At 40.0% G+C, this 23,603-nt stretch overlaps 1 protein-coding gene across 4 annotated transcripts in view; it reads left to right on the top strand.

Moving 5' to 3' along the window:
• The window catches only part of PCSK5 (proprotein convertase subtilisin/kexin type 5), a 419,139-nt gene that overhangs the window by 106,575 nt on the left and 288,961 nt on the right, over positions 1–23,603 (top strand). For all 4 annotated transcript variants that reach the window (XM_045840308.1, XM_045840309.1, XM_045840310.1 and 1 more), the window contains exons 4-5: positions 14,774–14,917; positions 17,833–17,909. In XM_045840308.1, coding sequence (XP_045696264.1) covers positions 14,774–14,917; positions 17,833–17,909 — 221 coding nt within the window. The remainder of the gene's footprint in view (positions 1–14,773; positions 14,918–17,832; positions 17,910–23,603) is intronic.

The raw sequence follows: 23,603 nt of genomic DNA on the forward strand, positions 1-23,603 counted from the left end.
GCATTTTTTTTGTGTGTGTGATATGATCTTAATTGAAAATATTTTGGGGAGTATCTAATCTGTGGGAGTCTGAGGGGTTGACAAATGGAAGTTCAGGTGGCTTTTACTGTTCAAAATTTCTGTGGAGTTCCAGAAAGAGGAAGAAGGCTTCAACAATACTTTAAGAAAAGCTAAAATGTAATAAAGCTTGGAAGGTAAACCTATGTACATTATTTGCCTGTTTATTTGTTTATCTGTCCATCCATCCTTTGTCCATCTACCTTCCCCACCAGGGCCCCTGTCTGTCCATCCATCTATCTATTTAAGAGACAATTATGTTGTTGAAACCTGATTGCAGAATGATTGAGGGTTAGGGAGGATCTTAGATAAGAACATTCATATTCTTCATTATACCTTCACCTGAAAATGGATTTTTTTCTTTACCTGAAAAATAGCTACTTTTGCCATTATGTTTTATAAGAATATTGCCCTTCTTATAAGTTACATAACTGAAGAAACATGATGAATTAGTTAAGCTTGTATTCATGTATTTTCCTTTGATATTCAAATTCTTTCTCCCTGTTATTAAATGTCTCCAATACTAGAAAACATTTCTATCATTTTCCCCTCAAATTTCTTCTGTAACTTTGAAAAAATAAAAGTAGTGGGGCAATTTAGTCCCAAAGCTAGTTGGTTATGTTTATCCAAACTATACTTCATCCTAATCATTTGAAAGAAAGGAAAATGCCCTCTAATCCATTAGCTCTTCTCCCTGAGACCTTGGAGGAAAAAGAGGAGAAAGGAGTCTCTGAGCCGGATTTCTGCAGAGTAGACAGAGAGGGTGAAGAATTCTATGCCAGTAGAATTTTGTAAACAATGTAAACAAAGAAATTACATTTTGGAAAAGAACTAGGTTTGCTTCTTGCTGATGTTCACATAATTACTAAATAATGCATCTCAGTTGCTTATAAAATTTATTTTCATGAGCTCCAATGTTAAATAATGCAGCTCAGTTGTTTGTAAAATTCATTTTCATGAGCTCAAAGTATGAATTGTTTCTTGGCTGTATAGGCACTTAAGGAAGCCATTTTAATTGAGATTGTTCCTAAGCAAACACAACTTACTAATTTACTAATTGCATAATTTGGGCAAAGAGTAGTATGTTAGTATTACTTGGTTCTTGATTCATAGTCAGCCAGAAAGAAAGTCCTCTGGTAAAACCAAGCTTCTCAACTCATGAACATATTTAATGCATGAACTAGAAGATAATATTGAAACTGAGCCATTGATCAAAATCAGAAGAGATGAGAAGTGTTCACTTTGGTCATGCCATCTTGTGCCAAAGGAAACAGACCTGTACTCCCGAGCTACACTCCAGCCAGGAGAAATTTCCCACCACACCTGTTGGTATCATAGCTCACCTGCCACTGTCTTGCATCTCTTCTGACTTATCCTGGCATTTACTGAACAGCATTAGGATAATCAGCACCCCCAAATGAGTGCCGTCTACAATTCTTATATAATTCCTTGTGAATCCTTCAGTCCCTGCACATTCCCTGTTTTATTTCTTGAATTATTTTATTGGCAAAGTTGAATAAACAGGTGTTCTATTATGAGCCAAAGTGCAGGAGACAGATTTCCAGATGTGATCTGAACATTTTCTATTACCTGATTGCATATTTTCAATTTACATGTCTTAATTGTGTAAATTATCTCCTTCTGCATTTTATCTCAGAATTTACTTCAGCCTTTCTTCATAAACAAATATCAATTGACAAGTTATTGTAAAGCAAGCATTTTTAATATGAACTCTAGAGGTTATAAAGATACATAATGGAGACTCCATTACCACAAGTTGCTTGTAATTTCATTGGGAAATAAAACCCATATATAATCAGAGATTGCTGATATAAGTGGTGGATGGGGTGAGCAGAAAAACCTTGGGCTTCCTAAGAAGGGAAGGATTAAATGAATGCAGAGGGATCTTAGAATTTGCTTTAGAATCATATACTTGAGACATTTAGATGTCCTTACTGCCCTTTCTTCCTAATTATACAGCTAGCTCTTCTTTTCTAAATAAGCAGCTTCAACTTAACACAACGATTATCTTCTACTTTTCTGGTTTGGCTTACTTCCCTCAAACTGATCATCTTTTCTGTTAGTTAGCTTTTGCTATGTAGTAAACCACCCCCAAGAATTTGTGGCTTGAAACAATAGCTATTTATTAGATTTATGACTCTGCATGTCCGCAGTCAGGGCTAAGCTCTGCTAACAGTTCTCTGATTTCATGTGAACTCACTATGCATCTGACTGAGCCACTCTGGCTTAGCTTGGGGCCAGCCACTGGAGTGTGGTTTCAGCTGGGACAGCTTCTGTGTGTTTCATGTGGTCTGCCACTTTCCTGCAAGCTACCTTGGCTTGTTCATAGGGCAACTGGGAAGGCTTAACAGTGAAAGGGTGTAGAAGGATGAGACTGGACCACTGTCACTTCTGCCACATTCTTTTGGTGAAAGCAAGTCAATTCAGCCCAGAATCAAAGGCTGAAGCAATAACCTCATTGCTTGATGGGAGTACTTACAAATACCATAGGTACAGAGACTGGTGGAGAATTGTACCTAGAGTTTTAATCAGCCTCATTTCATAGTGACCCTTAATTGTTCTAAGATCATCAAATTTACACATGTGCTGTCCTTAGGAATTTTTTAACCTTGAGGCAACACGTAGCACCAGACAATGTAGGTTCATTGCTAGATTGTAGAGCAGCTTGGGACCAACGTATTAGCACTTTATAGACATCAAAAAGATTCAAGATGGGAAATAGCACAATGCTAAAATTTTAGAAAGAATTTAGTTGCAGGTCTGTGCAGAAAGAAGGTTTAGATCCGCATATTCAATTGCTACAGGTAACTGCTGTTTGGATGTTACTTCAACTTCCATATTTCTAAAACTGAACTCTATTCATTCTACAACCAATTTTTTTTCTTCTTGTGTGTCTCTCCTCACTAAGTGATTCTACCATTTGCTCTGTAGTCCAAGACAGATATTTGGTCATTCTTAACTTGCACCCCCTCACCACCTTCATTCATTGTGACTAACAACAAATATACAGAATGCCTGTGGTGCATCACATACTGTAGTTTTCTCTGTTCCCACTAGACCATTGTCATCTCTTCACACTAGACCCATCTCCCAATGAACCAGTCTCTAAGCTTTTCTTCACGTTCTGCAGGACCCAGCATGACTTTATAACTCTGTTTATTCAGCCGGCATATCATTATTGCACTTCTACTGTGTTAGACACTATGGATACAGAAACGAAGCAAAGTGACTGCCTTCATAGAGTTTACTATCCAGTGTGAGAGACATATAATGAAGAATACAGTGTGACCCAGAATGCTATTTCAGATTAATTGACTAGGAAAAGCCTCTTTTGGGAGGTGAAATTTATACATAAGAGAAAGAGCCACGTGGATATCTGAGGAATAATATTCTAGGGTGAGAGAATAGCAAATATCAAGGCCTTGAGATAGGAGTGGCATTGGAGGGAAAAGGAATTGAATACATAAGGGACAGAGAAAGGAGGTCAAGAGGTCAGGCAGACAGCTTCCCATTCAGATCATGAAGCTCTTTATACGCCATTGAACAGACTTGGGATATCATTGAAAGTGTGAGGGAATGCCAGTGGAGCTTAGGACTTACTGGGAATATTTATTGAGAATAAACCTGACATAGTTTACAATGATCACTTTGCTGGAGTATGGAGAAGAGACAACAGAGAAACAAGAGACAATAGTGGCTTGAATCAGTGTGTAGCCAGCCATGCAGAACATGTGAAGAGGTGAGAGGTTCCAGAGCTAATTTTGAAGGGTTTCCTGGTAGGTGTTTAGAGAGAAGGAGGGGAGCCATAGATGCCGTATAGTGCTGTGGGCACAACAGAAATCCCTAGAGTTGTGCAACTTTGTGTAGGAATCAGAGAGGCGGAGGTCAGGATGTTTTTCTTCTTTTTTTAAATAGATTTTATTGATTATGCTATTACAGTTGTCCTATTTTCCCCCCTTCACTCTGCACACCCCCTCCCACCCACATTCCACCGCTTTAGTTCATATCCATGTGTCATAAGTTCTTTGGCTTCTACATTTCCTATACTATTCTTTCCTTCCCCCTGTTTAATTTCTGTCTACCATCTATGCTACTTATTCTCTGTACCTTTTCTCCCTCTCCCCCTCCCACTCCCCTGTTGGTAACCCTCCACATGATCTCCATTCTGTGGTTCTGTTCCTGTTCTAGTTGTTGCACTTAGTTTTTGTTTTTGTTTTAGGTGTGGTTGTTAATAACTGTGAGTTTGCTGTCATTTTACTGTTCATATTTTTTATCTTCTTTTTCTTAGATAAATCTCTTTAACATTTCATATAATAAGGGCTTGGTGATGATGAACTCCTTGAACTTGACCTTATCTGAGAAGCACTTTATCTGCCCTTCCATTCTAAATGAAAACTTTGCTGGGTAGAGCAATCTTGGATGTAGGTCCTTGTCTTTTGTGACTTAGAATACTTCTTTCCAGCCCCTTCTTGCCTATAAGGTCTCTTTTGAGAAATCAGCTGACAGTCTTATGGGAACTCCTTTGTAGGTTACTATCTCCTTATCTCTTGCTGCTTCTAGGATTCTCTTCATTTTTATCTTGGCTGATGTAATTATGATGCGCCTTGGTGTGTTCCTCCTTGGGTTCAACTTCTTTGGGACTCTTTGAGCTTTCTGGACTTCCTGGAAGTCTATTTCCTTTGCTAGCTTGGAGAAGTTCTCCTTTATTATTTGTTCAAATAACTTTTCCACTTGTTGCTGTTCCTCTTCTCCTTCTGGTACCCCTATAATTCGGATGTTGGAACATTTAAAGATGTCCTGGAGGTTCCTAAGCCTCTCCTCATTTTTTTGAATTCTTGTTTCTTCATTCTTTTCTGATTGGATGTTTCTTTCTTTTTTCTGGTCCACACCTTTGATTTGAGTCCCATTTTCCTTCCCATCACTATTGGTTCTCTATGCATTTTCCTTTATTTCACTTAGCATAGCCTTCATTTTTTCATCTAATTTGTGACCAAATTCAACCAATTCTGTGAGCATCCTGATTACCAGTGTTTTGAACTGTGCATCTGATAGGTTGGCTACCTCTTCATTGCTTAGTTGTATTTTCTCTGGAGCTTTCATCTGTTCTTCCATTTGGGCCAACTTTTTTTGTCTTGATGTGCCTGTTACATAGTGAGGGGCAGAGCCTTAGGTGTTCATCATGGCAGGACAACCGAGTCACTGGGTTGTGACCTGTCTGTGGGGGTGGGGTCCAAGAGGGAACGATGGCACTTGCTCTGTTCTCTGTCACATTTCAGTCACTTCCCCTGCTTCCCCCAAGCAAATTGGGCTCTTCTGGTGCTGATTCCAGTGTGGGTGGGTTTGTGTACATTCTAGGACCCTGTTGGTCTCTCCAATGAACTCTCCTGCGAGGCTGGGAATCTCTCTCAGCACCTCAACCCCCACAGGTGTTTTTTTAATCGGTGTTTTGAGGCTTTATCTCCCTGAGCTGGGACCTTGGGTTGTGTGGCCTGTCTCACTCCCCAGTTTTGCCTCGTTTGTCTGCATGTGAATGTGGGAACCACCCCGTCAGCCAGTCGCCTTGCCTGCCGTGAAGTCCACAATCTGCTGCCTCACTGGGTCTGCCAGCCACTGCCTTGTGAAGAGCCCCCTCTCTCCCTGCTGTCCGACTCCACCCCTCCTACCGGTCTGGATGAATGTTTCTTCTTTAACTCCTTGGTTGTCTGTCTTCCATACAGTACGATTTTCTGTTGGTACTGGTTGTTTTTTGCTTCTAAATTGTTGTTGTCCTTATTTTGGTTGTGTGAGGAGGCACAGTGTATCTACCTACATCTCCATCTTGGCTGAGGATGTTTTTCCTTTGGAATTAAAGTTGGAGGTGGACTTTAGACACCAAAACCATGTCAGTCACTATCTTAAAACCCTTGAACAGTTTTACAATGAATTATGATGAAGCTCAAACTTAAAAAAAAAAGAGGCTTGTAAGAACATTTATAGTCTTGCCCGTGGTTACATCTCTAATTTCATCTCCATTTTCCTCACCTCCCACCATCTCTCTCATGTTGTATCAAACAGCTACACTGAGTTTCTTTTGGTTCCTTTGATACTCCTGTCTCTCTTTAATTATTCCATATCCTTACCAAAATCAAACACATCCACTTTATCTCCTGTTTGCCTTTTGTCTAGTCAGTTCGTATTTGGGGGCTAAATTTGAATGTCATTTTCTCTAGAAGTGCCGCCAGCCTTCCTGTGCATTCCCCTGACAAGCTTCCATGTTCCCATAGGACCCTGAGAACTCCTGCTCTAATACTTACCATGTGTTTTTGTAAAATCCTTGCTTGTCACACAGGCTAGACTTTAAGGGCTTGAGCATAGAAGGAATGTCACAGCCAGGGTAGTGACCAGAATGTAGTAACTACTTGATAAAAACATTTTTTTGAATGAGAGGGACAGATTGGAAGCATATGTTGGGTTAGAAAGGTTAAATGTAGGGAATCAAAGTCAGCAGCTTGAACCTCAGGATGCTGTCAAAATTGAAGGAACATGGTGGTTTCAGACCTGGATTTCAAAAACCCGACTCAGTGTTTGGACCCTGGGGTATTTGAGGATGGTGCGAGCCCTGGAAGGCACAGTGGCTGCACAGGCAAAGCTTAGTCACAGTGTCCCAAGCTGCGAATGCCCCGTAAGTTTCAGAGACCCTGGTTAACCTTTAGCAGCAAAGGCAGGTAAGGCAGTTGAAACCAGCTCTCTAAGCACTAAGATGAGACATGTAGAAATTCTTTAAAGGAGGCAAGATTTTTTTTTGGCTTATTGATTTTTACTTTATTAAGTATTTTTAGGACTGAAAGTCTCTAGTTCAAAGTGTGGCTGTTTGGAAAGATTCAAAGAGGGTCACACACTTTACAAATAAGAGGAATGTTGTTTACTTAACTAAATCCATTGAGCATCTAGTTTTTGGCTGCTTTGCCTCAGTTTTTTTTTAACTTATTTTTAGAGCAATTTTATCTCCACAGCAAAATTGAGAGGAAGGTACAGAGATTCCTCATCTACCTTCAGCCCTCATCCATGCATGGACACCCCCATTATTAGCTCTCTCACCAGAGTGGTGTGATTATTACAGGTGATAAACCTATATTGACATTCATACACCCAAAGTCCATAGCATAACTTTTGGTTCATTCTTGGTGTTGTACATTTATACAGATTTAGACAAGTGTGTAATTACATGTATCTATCATTACAGTATTATACAGAATGTTTTCTCTGCCCTAAAATCATCTGTGCTCAGCCTATCCATGCCCCCTCACCCATTCCCAGTCCCTAGGAACCACTGGACTTCTTACTGTCTTCATAGTTTTGACTTTTCCAGAACGTCATGTAGTTTGAATCATACCGTATTTAGCCTTTTGAGATTGGCTTCTTTCACTTAGTCATATGCATTTAAGTTTCTTTTATGTCTTTTCATGGCTTGATAGCTCATTTCTTTTTAGTGCTGAACGATACTCCATTGTCTGAATGCACCACCACAGATGCAATCACCTACTGAAAGACATCTTGATTGCTTCCAACTTTGGGCAATTATGAATAAAGCAGCTATAAATATCCATGTGCTGGTTTTTGTGTGGGCATAAGTTTTCAACTCATTTGGTTGAATGTTAGGGAGTGCTGTTGCTGGATTGTATGATAAGAGTATGTTTTGTAAGAAATGGCCAAACTGTCTTTCAAAGTGGCTGTACCATTCTGCATTCCCGGCAGCAATGAGTGAGGGTCTCTGTTGCACTTATCCTTGTCAGCATTTGCTGCTGTCCTGTTCTGGATTTTGGCCATTCTCATGGGTGTGTAGTTGTATCTCTTTGTTGTTTGAATTTGCATTTTCCTGATGAAGTGTGATGTGGAGCATCTTTTCTTATACTTGTTTACTCTCTGTATATCTTCTTTGGTGAGTAATCTGTTGAGGCCTTTGACCAGTTTTTTAATCAGGTTGTTTGTTTTCTTAGTGAGTTTATTAAGAGTTCTTTGTATATTTTAGATAATGGTCTTTTATCAGATGTATCTTTTGCAAATATTTTTCTCCCAGTTCGTGTCTTGTTTTCTTATTCTCTTGACACTATCTTTCATGGAGCACAAGTTTTTAATTTTAATGGAGTCCAGCTTTTCAGTTATTTCTTTCATCGAGTATGTGTTCAGTATTGTATCTAAAAAGTCATCACCATATCCAGGGTCATCTAGGTTTTACCCTATGTTATCTTTCAAGAGTTTTAGTTTTGCAATTACATTTGGGTCTATAATCCATTTTTTAATTAAAGTTTGTGAAGAGAGTGAGGTCTGTGTCTTGATTTCTTTCTTTCTTCCTTTTTTTCTTTTCTTTCCTTTCCCTCCCTCCCTCCCTCCTTTTTTTCCTCTCCCCCTCTCCCCTGTCCCCCTCTCCCCTCTCCTCCTCTCCCTCTCTCCCCTGTCTGTCTTTCTCTCACATGTGGACATTCTGTTTGTTACAACATCACTTATTGAAAAGACTACCTTTGGTTCTTTGATTGCCTTTGACTATACTGCCTCAATTTCTTGACCCTCAGTTTTCAGTAGAATATTAGGAAATGGATTTAGTCCTACTTTATTCTATATAGGCATATTTTGTATACCACAGCCTGTCATTTCCTGACATCTGCTATTTTCTGATGTTTCTTTGGTATTACCTGGGACATCCTTAAACATTTGTAACTGAGAAATTGTCCTCTGTCAAAATTATCATAGATGTGAACCATGGTTCTAGCAGAGTCAGAACGCTAGGTGTAAATGTGTGGAGTAAAGCATGATGATTTATAGGATGCCATTTAACCAATGTACCAGAAAATAGTTGGATACTATTCCCTCCTCCCACAGCCCATCCCCAGCCTCAGATATAAAACATTCATGTCATCTCAGCTACTTTTACAAACAATCAATTGCCCCTTCACATTTGCCAGACAATATAGAAAGGTGAGTAGTAATCATCTCACCTTTTTTTTTACACCAGGCTCATCTTCTATAAACTATTAGGGACATGTGCCACCATGAATGTACTGTAATCAACAACAATATGACCACAATAACAGCAGTCATTTCTTATGTACTTTACCTTCTTTAATCTTTATGGCAAGTTTCTGCATTCAAACTATACAGATCAGGCTTTAAGAATTTAGGTAATTTGATGAAGTCATACAGCTGGAAAATAGCCGAGGTGGGATTTAAACATCTCTCTGCCCAATTCTCCTAGCTGGTGTACTTTGCTGCTAATGCTGATAATTTGGTGTTCTTGAAACATACTGGGCTATCTTGGGATTTCTAGAAAACCCACAAATTGAATAATATCCTTGAGTAATTGGACATTGGGTCTATTTTGGCCATGGGTGTCTTAGTTTTTGCATGTGTGATGATAACAAAGGGTAAGAAGTCCATCAAATTATCCTATAACGATAATAGTGAATGTCTTAGAACTTCCCTACCTTAATTGGATTTTCAAAAATCCGTGAAACCATCTTTAGTTTTAGAGTCACAGAATCTACTTTTGCATTCTATGGAGTGCTCTGCAGCTTATGGTCCCACAAAAGCTCTAAGTCCAATTTCTTTAGGCCCTTAGAAAAGTTAAAGAGAGATCTCCAAATAAAAGCAAGAGGAAGTGAAACTATTGTCTGAAACTGTGAAGGGGAGAACTAAGCCCAGATACTTCCCAGAAGTTCCCAAGTACTGAGGAGCAGATGTCAGACCCATTGGAAGGAATGACTTCATCAGAAATGGAGCAAGACTAACAATGGAGTGAGCTGTTCCCCGTGGTATGCTGGATCTGCCTTCTAACAGCTCATGAAAGCTTATTGTTACACAGTCAAGAATTTTGTGAGCGTGGTTGTTTAAAATTGGCCATGATGTGAGTATTTACACCATGAAAATGAGCAAACACTATAAATAAGGGACTTTTTCTGTCTTTGAAGAACTAGTTTACCAACACATCGTTGGCTCTTTAGTAAAGATGTGAATGCCCTGGCACTGAAACTATTCACATAGAAATTTGGTGATTTTCTAAAAGTTGAGTTGCAATAAATGGAATGAGGAAAAATTAGGCCTCCAAAGCCTCATCCAAGAGTATTTTACTTGGTCACCTGGATGCACAAGCCACAGATGTGTCTGGTTGAGTTTTTTTTACTGACACTGTATTGTCCAATGTCTGCTCCTTATCTACTCCTCATTTGAATTTGCGTGTGTTTTGCCCTCCTGTAAGCCTTTTCTGCTTCAACTTTTCATAGATGAGTTTTTGTAGCTCTGTGGTCTGTTGTTCAATTGTTGACCAGCTGTTTGAATTCTGAAAGTTTCCCTAGCCTGATTAAGTCTTATCTTTTTAAAAAAAAATTTTAAATATATTTTATTGATTATGCTATTACTGTTGTCCCATTTCCCCCCCTTTATTCCCTGCTGCCCTGCAAACCCCCTCCCACCCATATTAGTCAGGGCACCATTGATTAACAACATTATGTAACTGTCAGGCACACAACTTTATAATAGACATTTGTATACTCTCTGTCCTGTGTCCACCACCTGCAGAAAGCACCAAATGAACAAACAAAACCACCAAAAGAAAAAACAAACTTATTTTCTTTATCTCTTAAAAGGAGATAAAAAAAAGATGGCAAAAGTACCTCTGTCAAATGGTTATAAAGCTCATCTACATGAAGCAATTAGTACAGTGCTTGGCCATGGGAAGGATCTAGTAGATGTCAATTATATTTTCACTTAAGGGAATATCAGTTTTATTTTTTGCAATTTCTTAGAACTCTTGGACTCCAAATTTTATAAAGAATTTCAAGCATTTATACACTCTACTAAGTTGGCTGGCTTGTTTCTGAATCTGTCTATAAAACAGATTCTTTATGTATTTAATTCTGCTTTCTTATGAACATTATATAGTCAGTGATGCAGGCTTATGAGCCACTGTATGAATAACAATGAACAACAGATGTTTTCAGTGTACAGGCAGGCTATTGGCAGTGTATAAATTGTTCAGAACTTGGAGAAGTTTAAAAAGAATGACATTGAAGCTGCCCCCTCCAGGGTGGAAGAAAAGGACAGTGAAAATATAACGAAGGTGTTTATTTGGGGTATAAACTGTTCCTTCATTGAGGCAACACTGTGATATGTTGTTGGTGGAGATGCAAGAGAGGCGAACACACCCAGTGTGGTTTATAAGCAGAGTAACTCAACCCTGGTTTGGAAAAGGCCCTTTCTAGAACTCACAGAACAGTTTCTCTAAAACTTCATTCCTAAAAAGAATACAGGCTTTTATGGTCAAGAACGTGGGAGATCTAAGTGGGATCCATTCTTTCTACAGACATTTTCCATTTTGTGTTGCTTCTCAGTAGTCATCTGTGCACATACCATCATTGAGACACAGTACATTATTTACCTTGCATATACTGTGTGCATATGTATTTTTCATCAGCTTCAATGATGCTGCACATTTCTGACTAGCCCCACACCAGTCTATGGACTATGTACGTGGTAACACAATTCTGGAAACTAGTCTGTAGCCCCAGATGTGGTGGAGATCTTCTCAACAATGACTGTGTTTGTGTTTCTTTTGCCTCTGGGTGATGCTATTATACAGATTCTTGTCAAGTGAATATAGCCCAGTTTAAAGATCGTTTCAGTCAGACAGTTGAGGAAATGATTATTTCATTCCTCTCTTTGGTTCGTGTTGACTGACATCAATATTTTGCATAGTCCTTCCTCTTTAGATACTTGGGCATATGAAACAACTATATTAAAAACAAATTTGGAATCCCAGACCACTTGAAATATGTATAAAATCTACAGTTCATATTCAGGACTTAGGGTTCTGATTTGAGGGTCCTCTGACCTTATTAATCTTTCACAAGAAACACCTCAGGCTCTAAGTATTTTTTTCTTCTTTGACCTTTGGGCTACTCACCATAATTGATTATCCATGTGAAAGTATCGACTGGATATCTCCCCTCCTTCCCCTTCTACCAATACCATGTTGGTGGATGAAAAGAAGGAAAAAAAGGATAGGACATAAATATTTAATGGTAAAGTCAGATTCACCAGAAGCAGACTTGGAAGAAAGAAACCTAATTGCTCTACTTTTAACACATGTGTTTTCCATAGACGGCTGGTTTTCTTCAGTTTTCATAATTACAATTTCAGGCAGCACCCCTTCACTCCAGGACGATTGTCCCATTTGTGGGTTACCCATTTCCTGTGCATTTCCTTCCTCTGGCCCACCTCTTGAGGCCACATTAACATTACTGCACATCAGAAACGATACCACAGGTGGCCAGAGCAGGTTTGGAAAAAGAAAAAAATGAAATGGGAACCTGTCAAGATTGCTTTGTGTTAAAAGCATTTGGTGAGGAGAGGCCCAAATTCTATCTCAGCTAGAGTGATACTTCTGAAAAACACAGGCATTTTGGAAATGTATGCTATTACTTTCATGATCATCTCTATTAACCCAGTGTTAGCTGGCTAGCAATCTCTGATGAGGTCAGAGCACCAAGCGCAGTGACAGTTGTGAATTTGGAAATAAAGTTGGGGATATGCCCACATTTCCAGCATGCAATCAACCAGCCAATATTTACTGAAATCCTAGTTACACTTGGTTTAATGCATAGTCTTCTGAGGGCTTACAATCAAGACAATTCACACGCAAGAAGTTCAGTAGACTTCAGTGAGTAGGGGTTATATGTGTAGAACAGAGGGCGTATGTATGTGTGTCTGCCCCTAGGTTCAAGAATGGGATGAAACATGAACATGCTGAAGAACATGAAGCAGCTTTATGGGAGGGGGTAGGTTCTGAGCTACCAAAACCTGGGAATGATGGGAAGAGTGGAATTTGGGTCAGTGCAGTAATAGTGTGTGTGTGTATGTCTGCAGGGCCTCAAGTGTCAGAAGTCAAGAAGGTGAGAAAAAGATGCAAATACTCACCAAACTTATAATCCCCTATTTTCTAGATATTATCTGTGGTGAAAAATGGGTTCACGTTTTGTTAGAATGAATCCTAGTCAAGTGTGTTTATAATATCCAACAAAAGGCAGTCTCATTTGGAGAACACACTAATAAATTTTTGCTGAGGAGGGTTAGAGGTATCTGTTGCTAGTTAACATTTGATTTTGAGTGATGAAGTTTGGAAAGAGATGAGCTTCCGTTTAGGTTGTACTACAGATGAAAGCCAAGTCATGGCTACAAATCCCTGGATGGTCGAATCTCGCTTTGTGTTCTGATTTGCTACCTTGCATGTCATTCTCCCCCTCGTTCACTAAGTTTCAGCAATACCCCACCTTTCTGTTTCTTCAGTGTGCCAAGTTGTTTCCTACCTTTTGGCCATTGCATTTGTTATGTCCTCTACCAAGGCACTGGTTTCTAGGCCCTTGGGCAGACCAGCTCTTTCCCATCAGTCATGTCTCAGCTTACATTCCACTTTTTCAGAGACTGGAGTCATTTTTTGACAGTCGCACCTAAGGTGGCCTAGTCAGACCCCTCGGCATTCACCATTCTGTTACCTTGCTTAATTCCTGTAAGGCACGAGGAGTGCTCTGAATGGTTTTGTTTGTTTATTATCTCTGTCACCCTTTTAGAGGTATCTTTAGGACGGGGACCTTGTCTGCCTTGTTCCCTGCCAGTGCCAGCATGTAGTAGGTGCTCAATAAAGTGTGTGTTGGATGAATCATTGGCAGTCAGGTCTCCATTATGCTTAGCACATGCAAAGCTTGTGTCCTGATGTACTGAGCTGTCACAGAGCAGGAAGAGAATAGTGAATGGTGAAAGACCTGGGGTGGCTCATGTCGCTATGGCATTATGCTGCAGTACATCTTTCCCTTTGTTTCTCTACTGAGTCTTAAGCTGAAAATCAACACTGCTCAGAGGAATATTTCGAAGGGATGGACTTAGAAGTAATAATTGTGTGGGTTGATGAATGCTAGTAAATTACATCCAGAATTGCTGCTGATCAATTCATTTCTTGATATTGCGGAATGCAGTTACAACACATGATGAGCTAAGGTTCCATGTTTCTACAACCCGCCCCTCCCCCTCACATGTTTTCCTGTGTGTGTCACCATTCCAAACTACGTACTACTCTTCTCTCCCTTCTCAAAATAGTGCTGAATGAGTATTTCCTACTACAAGCTCTGATACAATAGCCATTGTTAATTTATTGACAGAAGATTGAAAAAATCTTTTTGTTGTTGTTGTTCATGGGTTTCTCACAACAGCACATCTCTGGCTGACACTGTGCAAATGCTGCCTGAGTAGGTCCTCGTTTGTAGCTGGGTCAGCTTGTAGGTGGCTGGAATGATAAAGTGTATGTACTTCAGTGACCTCATGTGGATTTGTAAATGAAAAGCTACGATGACTTTTTGTGTGCCATTAATACCTGCTAACAATAAAATGTGCATCCATTATTCTGCTGTCGAAATATACTTTATCTTATTATGTGTTTCCAAAGGATCAATGGTATTAGAACAAGACAGAGATGGCAGAAAAGCTTTTGCTTTTCCCACATCTATCCTTCCTGCCTTCCCCTGTTATTGTGCTAGAGACCCATGCTTCTACTCTAACAGGCAGTCCACCAAATTGCTGTTAGTTTTTAATGCATTATCTTAACAAGTAGTAATTTCTCCCTCCTCCTTACTATTTAGTAATCTGCAATGACCAGTGCCCCCTCTTCCCCCTTCAGCACTGCAGTGACAACACGCATCCCTGCCAGTCGGACATGAACATTGAAGGAGCCTGGAAGAGAGGCTACACAGGGAAGAACATCGTGGTCACCATCCTGGACGATGGCATCGAGAGAACCCATCCGGATCTGATGCAGAACTACGTGAGTGTTTGCTGTGGTCAGAATGCCTTGCCTCCTTTGAAGCAAGTGAACTCATGGTAGAATTTTCAGAAAGGGGGAAAACTACTGACAAATGCAGCAAACAGATCCAGTAGTCTCTGTGTGTTGCTCCAGTCCTGTAAGAGATGCACTTAGAATCCAGGAAGCATGAGATAAACACTTTCAGCTTCAGAGTGCCTTTAGTGTTCTGACAACAGACAACAGGTGATAAGGAAGCAGAAACCCCAGCACCACACCACCTGTTACCAGCACCAACTGCTCTTCTCACCAGCTCATCCACATAGCTGGGCAGTGCTGTTTCTTTTAGGGAGAAAAATGTACTTGGAACTTTTCTCAAGTTATTATCTGTGTTGGTCTCTCTCCTTTTTCAAAGGATAGTAATGATCCTTAGGAATCTGTGAATTCTTTTTCTTAAGAAGGTATTACAATTCCAGGACTCAGAGAGAACATAAGATGAACCCAAGGTAGCAGAACAACCCAAAGTGTCAAAACTCAGTACTTTCATTGAGAACTGTGGTCTTAATATCCAGTGGCTGTGTTGGGGGTAAGGGGATAACCTGTTCCCGAACACTGTGATCCTTTGCTCCAGGGGCCTCTGGGTCCCCTCTACCACAGTGCCATTCACTGTTTGGGAATATGCCAGTAGCCCCTCCCCTGTCTTCTGCTCTCCAGAATGATCCCTCCCTTGGCTTCTCCTCCCTAACTTGCATGAAAAGTGCTGTAATTATTTCCTAATGTGCCATTCTCTGCCTGCTCCAAATTCATGTTTTCTCACACCTTGGAGTTCTCCCTAAAGTATCTCTTTTGTTACTAATGAGCCTACAGTGACTCCCTGTTGTCTGCAAATAACAACTCTCTGATTCCTGTCAGGGCCTAACAGAAACTTCTGGTGGATCCCACTCACACCCATGTCTCCTGACCTCTCCTCTGTCTTTCCTGTTGCCCATTGTTTCCACCCAGAAACACTAATGTCACTACAAACCCATCTTAACTTCAAGCACTTTCATGCTTCTTACAAAATCACTTGGGTAGAAATGGCTGTCTCTTTTCTCCAATGTTTCTTACTTGTTCAGTCTCATTCAGCAACACCTCATTTCTCTTAAATTAATTTTCCTTTTGTCATTCAAACCTGAAAACACTCCATTTTATCTGTGCAAATACAGTGCTTCCCAATCACTTCTTGGCACATCAGAAACTGCCACTGTCTCCCACAGTCACCCATGTTTCCGACCATGAGGACCTTCCTTCACACAGCACACCCCGCATCACCCACTCTTCCTCATTGCCCTTTGTATTTCAGAACTTCAGCAAAAAAACTTTACAAGTTTTTTACGTGAGATGATTTCCCCCAAAATTCAATGGTTTTCCCTAAGGCTTAAAAAGAAGAGAGAGAGAAGGAACTGGAAGTTCATTTAGTTGTCACTTGAACAAAACTTCAAAGTGGTCACTCTTACCCTGTGCCTAAGCACACTCGTATAAATGTGTGTCTCTTCACAGCATGGAATTTTAAGGTTAAAAAAGAACTTCAGTTCGGTTGCCTCATTGGATAGGGTAGAAAGTGAGGCCTGAAGATTAAAATGAGTTAACCCAGGCCATAACCACACAAGTGTGGCTGCCTGTCTCCTAGCAAAGAAGTCCTTCTTGTCATACACAGAGCAGTTCCTGTGGCCCATTCCTGCTCCCGCCCTGCATCCAAAGATAATTTGATAAAATACAAATAGCTTTAACCTAATTGTGATTGCATTCGTTACTTTTTTCATTTTTTTCCTTCCTTGAAAGAACATTCCAGAATTTGTGTAATTCGTAATACTGGTACCCTCTCAGTTCTAATGTCAGAGCCGTGAAGAGGAGAGAAGAACACAATGGAAGGGGTGTCAGATGGCCTGGGTTCCAGTCTTGGTCCCATGGGTGGTTCATTTAATGCCTCGGACCAAGTCACCTAGGCCTGTTTAGGCCTCTGTTTCCTTATCAGTAAAATTAGTGAGGTGCACTAGCTACACTCCCTCGTGCGCTCAGACCACGTAGGAGGGCCGCATGCCCCCTCTGTACAGGAAGCAGGGACTTACTGCCTTTATATGGGAATTGCATACTTTCCTTTATCCCCCCAAACATTTCAGACTGTATGTACTATCAATTTTTTTCAGAAACTGAGCCTTTGATAAAGATAGAAAACAAAGATAACCTTTACTTTCACTAAAACTAAAATCAGGAATTACCATAAAGTATCAGAAAATTCAAAATGCCCTAAATTACTTCTATCTATAGTGACATACATTTGCTTTCAGATATTTTTGCCTCATTTTGAACCCTGACAGAGAATAAAATTTTGTTTGTTATTCTGATTGGTGCACAAGGCCATTGATATTAGCAACAACGCTGAATTGTAGATTCTTTCATAGTAGATAAAACATTTGAAACCAGACAAACGTCGCCTAATAGAGATGCTAAGATACCTGATATAATAAATTTCTAATATTGACTTTTAATTGCCCTGCTGATTATTTGTGAATGATTTTTATCTTAAAAAGTGTTTTAAATATAAGGTATTTGACACTGAAGAAATAAAGATAGAAAGTCCATGGAGAAAAGATGATAATTGGGGATATATTTGAAGCAATTGCATGAGAGGCCAGTTCGAGGTCTAAGAGAAAAAGTGCTGGCACGAATGGACTGGGCACTTCTTTGGTCTGTGGAGAGTATTCCTTCACCCGAAGGGGGGAAGAAAATGCAACACTGATTATTACTGAACAAGGCATCCTGACACCACTGAACCAGGAATGTATTATTTAATCTAATTACTCTTTTGCAGAAATGTGTTTAAGAATGCATGAGCTTTCAGGTTAATGGCTAATTAATGACCGTCTGTCTCTTTCTCTTGCTCTCCTCTGTGGCTATAGGATGCTTTGGCCAGTTGTGACGTGAATGGGAATGACTTGGACCCCATGCCTCGTTACGATGCCAGCAACGAGAACAAGTAAGGCCCAAGGGAAGGGTGGCTGGCGTGTGGCTGGCAAGGAGCCTTGCTTTCTGCTTTTGCTGAAGAAAATCCTTTTTTTTCTTGGAAATACTCAGTAACGAATGATCTCTAATTTGCTCCAAGATAAACAGGCATCTTTCCACTGAAGCTTCTGGGTAATAAAAAGGAGTGGTCCACACAGTTAGAATCGTTGCAGAGGGAAAGAGAGAACACTCAAGAGAATGGCTCATCATTTCCCAATTTTGAGAGCAGAGCTAGGGAACATTGCCTTTCCAGTGGTTATTGACCTGTCACCCATTTATTTAGGGATGGGGCGCTTAAAGGGAGAGGCAAACAAAGTATCCCCACCAAGAGTTCTTTGTTACATTCAACAGATTTGATTGAATACTGTAGTTGAGGTCTCTTTCCTCTCCTCTTCCCTGTAGTGATGGTGTTTTCCACTAATATACCTGAAACACTTATAAGGCTTGCTGCATGCAGAACGCATTTCTTATCTCCACAGTCAAGAGCCATAGAAACCCATTTAACCACATTTACACTTTACAGTTAGTACAGTAGCTTTTGTGAAAGCAATTGAAAATGCACATCCATTTGGTAAGGTAGAATATCTTAACATTCTCCAGAAAGTAAATGAAAATAGTATTTCTTGCTTACAGTGATATAAGTTTTTTAAAGGTTATGGATATTTCTAATCTCTAGATCCCATTAACTTTTTTCCTTTTACTGTGAAGCTCCTTCAGCCATAATGCTGTGATTTAGATATTATCACTTGAATTTTTATTTGCATGTTTTAGTTCCAGATTGCAGAAGTCTTAAAGAATGGTGTTGTGCCCATTTGTTATGTACTATTTCCTGCCTGTACTTTTTCCGTAGGGAAAAATTTCTCAGCTAGTATTATTTAATTGAGTCAATAAGTTTAGATAAAATTATATGACCTAGATAATTGTGACTGTACATGGGATTTTTTTCCCTTTTTTTTTTCTTCTTACCATCTACCAGGGAGCCTGAAAAAAGTTACTGTGGAAAATATGCTGATTATTAATATTAACAACTGAGTAAATATTGTAGAGCAGATTTAGTGGTGAAAGCATCAATCTGCAAATTGATGTAGCGATGGAATTTTCTAGAGCTTTCTAAAGAGAAAGGGAACTAAATTAAACTGGGTACTTTGCTTTTGGACCTGGTCGTTGCTGTCTAGATTACACTGTTTAAAGCTGTGGTGAATTTCACACAAAGGATTATAGTTTGAGACACTGAGCTCTAATGTATTTAGCCTAACATGCAAGTTAGCATGAAACACTGAAGAAGAAACTGAAGCTTCAGTAAAGTCATTGCTAATAAATATCAATATATGGTGTATTCTACTATAACATGACATATGCATTCTAAAAAATACTTGTACTCTGCAAAGTCTAAAACCACAGAGGAATAAGCAAATGGAGTTGGAGCTCAACACTGAAAAACTTCATCAGGAACACACGCACAAATGATTAAAAACAATCTCAATTTTATCCATGCAAAGTGATTAAGAAACATATAAAACTACAATATCTGCAACACTCTACCTGCAAAAAGACCTGAAGTTTGTTTGTGGAAGAGTGTGCCCGTTAGCTCAACTCCTCCTCACGTGCCTGCACTTCTATGTGCAAAAGTTAAAGAATAATAGGAAAAAAATAAAGGTTTAAATTTTTATGAAGAACAGAGAATAGAGAGGAAGATTGCAAAGGAGACGGGGAGGAAAGGGGGACAGTGAAGCAGAGGGAAGGACTCCACCAGGATGGCCTTCAGAAGCCTGGCAGCATGCAAGCTGCTGTGAAATGGAGAAGGACCTGAAGTCACATGGGAGGTAGTGGCCTGGACGTGGGCGGTAAGGACCGCTGTGCTCCTGTTTGCTGTGAAGCGCGGTGTGCCTGTGTAGTATTTGTACAGGGCTTAGTACAGCTGGACGTGTTTTCTACATTTGCCTGGAGTTTGGGGGACAAGATTGTGTAGAGACCAGTGCAAATTTCACATTATGTTCAAATTATTCTCTAATATATCAGCCATTGTTGATTGATTGCTTAGGTGTATCAATCAAAAAATGTGCTTTTAAGGCAAGCAATGTAGCAGAATTGACTGTACTATATCCATTAGCTAAACATTTTTATCCTCACTTGAGTACATACTTATTGATTTTAGAAGGGAAGGGAGGGAGAGAAAGAGGGAGAGAAACCTCCATCTGTTGCTTCTCGAGTGCGCCCCAACCAGGGACCGAACCCATAACCCAGCCATGTGCCCTAACCAGGAAACAACCCATGACCTTTCAGTTTAGGGAAGACACTCTACCCAACTGAACCACACAGGCCAGGGCCATTAGTTAAATTTATCCCATCAACATTTATATAAAGAAAAGAGAAACAGAAAACCTATAGGAAGGTCTAGATCATGTTTACATCCAAAGTATCCTTGGACAGGTTGTCGAGGAACAGGAGGGCCCACAGATAGAAAATGAAAATGCGTTGTGCTGTCTCGTTGGTTCTCTGAGTCTCCATGTGCTGAGTGTCTACACTGAAGCCCTCAGTGGTGATGGTGACTGTTCTCCCAGGGGGGTCTGACCTGTGATTAACTTTGCCAACCACAAAGTCTACATGTAAAGACAATTCTTTGAGTATTGGCTTTGATGGCTTTTTACAGTCTGCCTTTGAAAAACTATATCCTTTGTGAGGATTCCTTTTACACTTGGCCACTCCCCGAGACCTTTGTTAAGTAGTATCACAGTGGTCTGCTCACTCCGGATGTTCTGGTGTGTCCTGTTTTGACCCATTCTAATCACTGTCCATGGTGCATTGAGTATGGTGTGAGTCTGATTATTGGGAGATACAGGAATTGTCCCAGATGTGAGCTTAGGTTTGTAGTCTTGAGAGTGGAATATGGCATTTTCAGAAGTGCAACCCCAGCACTGTATACCTCTGTTTTGTGAAAGTGAGTAGTCACCTGGGGCATCAGATGTCCCTTTACCTCTTCTCAATAGTGCTGCCTGATTTATTTATTGGCCGACCATAAGCATGTATTCAGATATTTAGGGTTAAGATATCCTTTCTTTATTATACCACAACTATAGGTAGGTTTGGTGGACCTGTGTTTAAGCATGGCTCCATAGACAGGTAATTCTATTTGAAGAGAGGTCACTTGGCATCAGGGAATAAGATTGGATTTGTAGTTTAGAAGAGTCAACTTGCCTTGGTTTTCCTTTGTTAGCTTTATAGTCTCTGGACCTAACTGCTCTGAGCTTTAGTACTTTTTAAATTTCTAACATGTGCATAATAATACTTCTAAGGGGTAGCAATAAAGTATGTAAAACATCAAGCACACTGCTGACTGTATAATAGGTGGTAGAGAATTATACCTGTTATTACAATTGTGTTTATTCCTCTATCCAGGTCTTGATAAATAAGGGGTTAAATTATAATTATATCAATACACTATGTATATGAACATTTAATATTTAAAGTTTGACTTGGAGGTCTTTTTTTTTTTTACCATGGTTAAAGGTTCTGTTAGCTCTTTCTGCTTCTTTACGTGCTGCCAGCTATAATTGTCTATAGTAAACCTGCTTTTCATTAACTCCATTTTCCCACCTCCCTCAGTGGAGCATGAGTCCTTGAAATTGATGTACAATAGTAAAGGGGAAGAATTTCTAATCACCATCAGAATAAGGAAGTTGAGGCATTGGCTGTGCAAGTGCCTCCTCATTGTACTATGTGAGCAGTAGGCATCAGAGTGTATTTGAAATTATTTCATATGTGGCAGCATTTGTTCATTCATCCAGCATGTTCATTTATACCCCACTTTGTGAATGATGATGCTGTGCTAAATGCTGGGGCAGTGCAATGGTTAAATAAGAGGCTACTAACTAATGGTTGATTGGGTCTACGGCCATACCACCCTGAACACACCCGATCTCATCTGATCTCGGAAGCTAAGCAGGGTCAGGCCTGGTTAGTACCTGGATGGAAGATTAATGGGTTGATTGGGAGATGACTTAGTAAGAAGCTGGAATGCCTGAAGTGTTTCCAGTACTGAGAGAGAATGTACCATCACAACTTTATGCAAATCATTTCTCTTAGACTTACATGATTACATTTCTAGTGCCAAAGCTTTGGAGTGAAGGTAATCACCTCTGAAGTACAAGAGTTATAAAAATCCCTTTCTTGTCACTTTCCCAAGTCCCCAAATGGTTGTGTGTCAGACCTAAATAACTGATACGAAAGACACAGCATTATTAGGGGAGACCATACAACTAGTCCTCCAATTCAGCTTCACCACTTTTCATATTATCTTTCTGAATGAAGCGGACTGTGTTGTTCTAGGCTTCAGATAGAAAATGCCTCTCTCTAGATGGAACAGCCTCCTGGCATTTCATACCACTACTCCCATTGCTGAGAGCTGAATTATTGATGCCTGAATTAGATTGTCCCTTCCCTAGGTTGCTGCTTCTTGTTAAATGTTCCCTCTGCTTAAAAGTCATAGTGACACGTTTAGTAGGAGATGAGACCACAGCATCATATTTTGAGTGTGTCATGTATGGGCCCAGAATCTAATTCCCTTTAGAAATAAACCAACCCATAGGTTAAAGACTCATTTTCCCAAAGGAATGGATTTTTCATTTTGTTTCTTATCTCTGTTTATAGGAAGGCTTAGCAAGGGTGGTTTTTAGTCTGCTTTCACACAGAATCTCTGGTCTTACGAGTGTTGGCCATGTTGCAGAAAATGCAGTGCGTGTGGCCTGTCATGCTTATTCCTGCAGGTGAGGGCTGTTGTTGGGGGAGGTGTTCCAAGATGAGTGTTTGCCCATTATACGGAAATATTTTAATTCACTCTGAGAGGAAGAGTAAAACACTTTAGATCTATGACTTTTCTCTCTATGACCTTAATATTTCTTAACATAGAAGCATTGTTTCTTCATACATAGGATTTAGCCAAATATGTTAAGCTAAAATTACCTTATAGCTAAGTAGATCAGACAAAACCTACCAGAAAAAAAAATAGGACCATTATAAGAGGCTGATTTGTTTTGTAAATATTTTCAAAATAACATCTACAATATACTATGTAGTAGTTACCACATCAGCAGTTATCAAATGTATTTATGTAACACCTCTACAAGTGCACAGACTAGGTGCTGAATGCGTATAAAACAGACAGCTGTGAAAAATATCTGAGACTCTTCATATACAGCCATGGGTTTGATGTCCATGAAAGAAACTGTAGTGACTATTTTAGCAAATTCACGTCTTTTATATGGGTTCATGATATAATCAATACATTGAGATAAATTAACACTTTTGAGCATCTTTTAGGTTCTGGGAATGCTATCTGGGTGCTGGGGGCCTCACAAAAAGTTGCAGCACGGTAGGAAAAGTCCTCTCAGACCAGAAGCCCACCATCCTTCTCCCTGCCCCTCCGCATGCCTCGCCCCGCCCCCAACCCCATCACCGCATCCTGACAGTGCTCACCATCGAAGTCCTCCTCTGTAATAGCTCTCCGGGGACATGGCCCCCATCCATCCCTCCACACTAGCCTTCTGCTAGTCTCCCTCTTCTCTCACCTGCGTCCTTATAAAAATCTCCTAAAAGGCTTCCCTATCTCCAGTCTCACCCCATCCTGCTGAGTGATATTTCTGAACCAAAATAAGAACGTTAAAAGCCTTTA

Source organism: Phyllostomus hastatus, unplaced genomic scaffold (genome assembly GCF_019186645.2).
Source record: "Phyllostomus hastatus isolate PE091 unplaced genomic scaffold, TTU_PhHast_1.1 phas_contig_34, whole genome shotgun sequence".
Taxonomy (NCBI): domain Eukaryota; kingdom Metazoa; phylum Chordata; class Mammalia; order Chiroptera; family Phyllostomidae; genus Phyllostomus; species Phyllostomus hastatus.